The sequence below is a fragment of the Triticum aestivum genome, chromosome 3B, assembly GCF_018294505.1.
Source record: "Triticum aestivum cultivar Chinese Spring chromosome 3B, IWGSC CS RefSeq v2.1, whole genome shotgun sequence".
Taxonomy (NCBI): domain Eukaryota; kingdom Viridiplantae; phylum Streptophyta; class Magnoliopsida; order Poales; family Poaceae; genus Triticum; species Triticum aestivum.
In genome coordinates this window covers 565,910,869-565,916,013 of record NC_057801.1, presented here as the reverse complement: position 1 = coordinate 565,916,013, position 5,145 = coordinate 565,910,869, and the positions used below count along the sequence as shown (strand labels likewise).

Genomic DNA, 5,145 nt, shown 5'->3' with positions numbered 1-5,145 from the left:
ACTCCCAAGGCGGCGATGCGATCCAGGAGTTCGTTTAAAGACGACAACTCCATCGGATCCATCTGTTCAGAGTATTCTGAGCTGACACGAAGGCGATTTTCTATGACACGAGAAGTCATCGTCGGCCCGACGGCCGAACGGGCGACCATGTTAAAGCCGCCCAGTCGGAGGGTTTGGCCTGAGGACAGGGCTCCTCCGGAGGTGATGTTATCCTCGATAACAAGGCGAGCCATCAAGCCTATCTTCGACGTCACAGTGGAACTCTCAATGAAAGCACCAATGTCGGTGTCAAAACCGGCAGATCTCGGGTAAGGGGCCCCGAACTGTGCGTCTAAGGCTAATGGTAACAGGAGGCGGGGGACACGATGTTTACCCAGGTTTGGGCCCTTTCTATGGAGGTAATACCCTACTTCCTGCTTGATTGATCTTGATGAATATGAGTATTACAAGAGTTGATCTACCACGGGATCGTAATGGCTAAACCCTAGAAGCCTAGCCTATGAGATTATGATTGTCGTCCTACGGACTAAACCCTCCGGTTTATATAGACACTGGAGGGGGTTAGGGTTACACAAAGTCGGTTACAGAGAAAGGAATCTACATATCCGCATCGCCAAGCTTGCCTTCCACGCAAAGGAGAGTCTCATCCGGACACGGGACAAAGTCTTCATAGTCCAACAATCCGGCCAAAGTACATAGTCCGGCTGTGTGAGGACCCCCTAATCCAGGACTCCCTCAAGTATCCCCTATTTTTCTGTGTAGTTATTTCCAGTATCAGTAAATTGGTAGAACAATTACATATGTAGTCCTGGTATTGAAAAAAAAACTAGGTTAATTCAAGTGCTTTAAGTTTAGCACAAAATCTTTTTTAAGTGGATCAATCTGGGAAAATATCTCCCGGTTTGACTTTACCAACAGACAATTCATTCAATAACTATATAAGAACCATTGGGGGCTAAAATGTTACTGTGAACAAACCAATTTACAATTTGGCACGTGTGTATCCTCTAGTTCAAAACTCTGCATGTAGAGCCTCGAAGATTGCCGATTACAACCTACTTAATCCGTTCAAGTTACCTATCACCACCGCCCATTTCTTTTGAGACCGTCTGATTCAGCAAAGACCGTAATTCATCAATGCCACCTATCTGAGTCAGTAGCTCCGGAGGGAGGGACTTGCTGATGTGCTGAGCATTCGTGTTTCCTTTGTTTGACTTCCTTAGCCGTTTTATTACATTGCTCCACATCTTCGCAAGCCGTTTGTATTCTTCCAGCATGTCCAAGACATCCCTGACAGGCCGGCCAGATCCCCGAGCAATCCGAACAATCCGTGATTCCTTCATCAGCTTTGGATCTGCGCTGTCAAGCTCTACAATGATATTTGGACGTAAGCACAGTAGACCACTAGGGTGTTAGTCTTGGTAATATATATGCACGCATGGGTTGACTCACCAACCCAACTTACCTGCATCTGTCATGGAATCCATCATCGTCATATACCGTTTTATCTTAGCCTCACCCTGCTTCTCATGTCCTTGTGGCATCAATCCAGAACTAAATCCAGGCAACATGGAGAAGATCTACAAAGATAAAAATAATCCACATTTGATATGTTCCCTATATCAAACAGCAATCGAGCCCTTGATTTACTACAGTATTACATTTCACCATATATCCAAGAAAATTGAAAGACTAAAGCAAGCTTACCTGGCCAATAGAGCCAATTTTACCAAGGTTCTGGAATTGCTCGTACATAACTCTCAGAGTAAAGTTTCCTTCCATCAGTCTCTTCATAAGGTCAGGTTGTTGATCGGTGGATACAACTTGACGAGCCTTGTTCAGCAAGCCCGGTAAATCTCCCATACCTGCCAATTGCACAATGTACAAGGAGGTTAAAGGGAATACACAGGTAACACGCCACACCTAATATTTACACTGACCTAATAGGCGACCAACAAATGGTCTCACATCAAAATCTTCTAGCTCGTCTTTGTGTTCTCCAGTTCCAATAAATATCACTGGACTTTTCGTTGCTGCGACACTGAAGAGAAACAAAAACGTTAGGTCTTGAAATGTTAATGATGTTATGTATGCTACATTGCTCTCAGGTTCTTTAATGTTAATGTTCTTAATTTGTTACTCAATTCATAAACTAGGAAAGAGGAAATGGCACCAAGAGGTTAGTGTAAGAAAAGGGAAGTGAATACTAACGCGCTAAGTGCGCCACCTCCTTTCGCATGGCCGTCCATTTTTGTAACAATTACAGCACCAACTGGAACACTTTGCCTGAATGCCTGGGCCTGAGCAAATGCAGCCTGACCAATGCTACCATCCATCACAAATATTACCAGGTCTGGTTTCTGCATGATATCGTCACAATGCAGGTAAGATTTTTTTTCATTTGGTTCAGGTTATAACTGAAAGTAAGAGTTCTGAGTGTATTACCGTTGCTTCTGAAACTTGGCGCATTTCTTCAAAGAGGGATGCTTCTTGTTTGTGTCTTCCACTTGTATCTACAATTATGAGATCACAATTTTCTTTTCTAAACCTCTCCACGCCCTCAACAGCAATTTTTACTGGATCAGATTCCATATAGCTGCAGTGACACAACAATTAGGAAAAAAAAGAGATCACAAATCATAAGCAGTTGAAGTGATAAGAGGTACTAGTGTACCTTCCATAAAAAGGAACCATGATCTTTGTCGCATTCTGTTTTAACTGATCAAAAGCACCAGCCCTGAATGTATCAGCACAAACCAGTGCTGGTTTGAATCCTATCTTCTGATGATAATGAGCATATTTCATACAAGTGGTAGTTTTCCCAGAACCTGCATGAACAAGATGTTGTAGTCAATGCAACCAACATGTAGAAGACATATAACCGATCAGTAGTGAGCCAGTCAACTAAACAACAGAAGCCCCACACCGAAGCCAAATAGTAGTATGATAAGAATGCAATCTAATCACCGAAATGTCTCTCTAATTACAAACTACCCATCCAAGATGAGAAAACTTGCAATAGTATATATTTCTTTTAGAACAAAATTTGCAACATATCAGGTATCCACCCCAAAGCAACATAAGAATGTTTGACCACTACAGCTCCAATTACATCGCTTCTTGTATCAAAAAAAAAATCAGCTTGAGAGAATCATATGCCTGTAGCTCGCCAAAGTAAAAGTAACATTGAAGGTGACTAAGGCTTGACCAATGTTAATTTGTTTCAATCGTTTGCCCCCCTTCATATAAACAAGCTGGTAAACAGCTTAATCAGAACTAATCAAGTCACTATGAAGTTGATAACGTTGTTCTCATCGAATTTAACCGTGAAATAATGTCCTCCAAAGGAATAACAGATGCCGCATATGTCCATTTGGGCGGATGCAATTGCTAAAACATCAGGTATGTATACCACAAAACAGAATTTGGACAGAATGACGTAGCAGCAGTCAGGGCATACTGACCTTGCAGACCAACAAACATGACCACGCACGGCTTCCCTTTCTTAGGAGCGAAGGCGGGCTTCCCAGCGTCCACCATGTTGCACAGCTCATCGAAGACGGCCTACAGCAACAACGGCACACACGGAAGGCGATTCAATCAAGATGGCCGCGCATGCAAAAACCTCTCCCCGAAATCGCACGAGAGAATTTGCGTCAGGCTAGGGCGTGTTCGTGCGGGCGGGGCCGGGGTCGGGGACATTACCGTCTTGATGACGCGGCGCTTGTCGGTGCCGGCGGCGAGCGCCCCGAGGTCGACGGCGCGCTTGACGCTGGCCTGCATGTCGCGGACCATGTCGAACTGGACGTCGGCCTGCAGGAGCGCGCGGGTGATCTCGTTGAGGCAGTCGCCGAGGACCTTCTCGTCGACGACCGTGGCGCTCGTCATCCGCGCGAGCGCGCGGGAGAGGCTCCCGCCGAGCTGCGCGAGCACCATCGCGCCGGACTCGCGGGGGCGGGGGCTCTCCTCTCCTCTCTGCGGCGAGCGGTTGGCTAGGGCTCGAGGCGAACTGAACCGGGGCAAGACGCGGAGCGCGGTGGTGTGGCAATGCTGGGGGTGGGTTTCGAGGGGGAGATCGCGAGGCTATGTATGTATGACTAGCTGAGTGCCCGTGCGTTGCCACGGAACGACATGTACTTTTTCCTCTATGCGAGCACACCGAGCCGCTTCTCCCCGCGGATGTGATGAACCCGCCATCATATCTACAACCCCTAGTCGCACACCTGCAGCCCTTTCCCCGTTACGAACGCTCGCCATATTCTCACTGATGCCATTTTCATCATGCAGACCTCTCACACCAGATGGCATGACACAACTACAAAATGCATGCTCCCCATCAGCTATGTCATAAAGAGTATAGGTGGAGCTAGCTATATATCCTTGTGTTTCTATGGATCGACAATTTGAATTTTCTTCACATGTCGAATAATTACCTTTGTACTCCCCAAGCCACACCTGTTGCTGCATCATGGCACTCAACTGATCTTTACGATGAAATAAAATTAAATCATACTCCTCACACACCCCACATGCCCTTCTCAATTACTTTAGAATCATTCTCTTTTTGATATTGTTTATTAATATTTTATTTATTTCCTTTTCATAATAAACATGCACATTGTTAGATCTCCAAAAAATACGTTTGGAAATAGCAGCCAGTAGAGATGTTTGTCGATTCCTTCAGGAATTAAGAGGTCAATGAGATCAGGCGCCTCAAGGACAGAGTACCCATAGAGACGACTGAGAGGATGTCTGCGGGTGGGGCACCCATCGGAAGCAGACATGGACGCAGTACAGGCAAACATGCAGTACTGGCAAAAATCAAAATTCGAATATCACGTCTTTAAAGAGAAGGCGTGATTTCTGCAGAGCGGGAATAATTTGATACCCAAATAATAAAGATCTTTCAACTTTTTTCTAAAACAAAGATATCCCATTTTCTCAACTCTAACTGCATATACAGATTGTCGCAAAAAAATAGCTGCATATACACAAGTAAAAGAAAAAAGAAGGGGCAATACAAAAGCTACCTCAGTACAAAGATCTACTTTTGTTGAAACAAGGCAAAAGATTTGCCATTTCATTGATTAAGAAGAAGAGTTTGTAGTAAGACACACACCACCACAGCGACACAACACGAACGGA

General features: G+C 45.0%; 1 protein-coding gene across 1 annotated transcript; it reads right to left on the bottom strand.

Moving 5' to 3' along the window:
• Positions 1-917: 917 nt before the first annotated feature.
• On the bottom strand, positions 918-4,083 carry LOC123065745 (signal recognition particle 54 kDa protein 2). The gene is made up of 9 exons (XM_044488967.1): positions 3,706-4,083; positions 3,465-3,564; positions 2,675-2,828; positions 2,446-2,596; positions 2,212-2,360; positions 1,941-2,041; positions 1,708-1,865; positions 1,466-1,580; positions 918-1,369 (listed from the first exon to the last, which is right to left on the bottom strand). The coding sequence occupies exons 1-9, from the start codon at positions 3,934-3,936 to the stop codon at positions 1,074-1,076; spliced, it is 1,455 nt and encodes a 484-aa protein (XP_044344902.1). The 5' UTR covers positions 3,937-4,083; the 3' UTR covers positions 918-1,073.
• Positions 4,084-5,145: the final 1,062 nt, after the last annotated feature.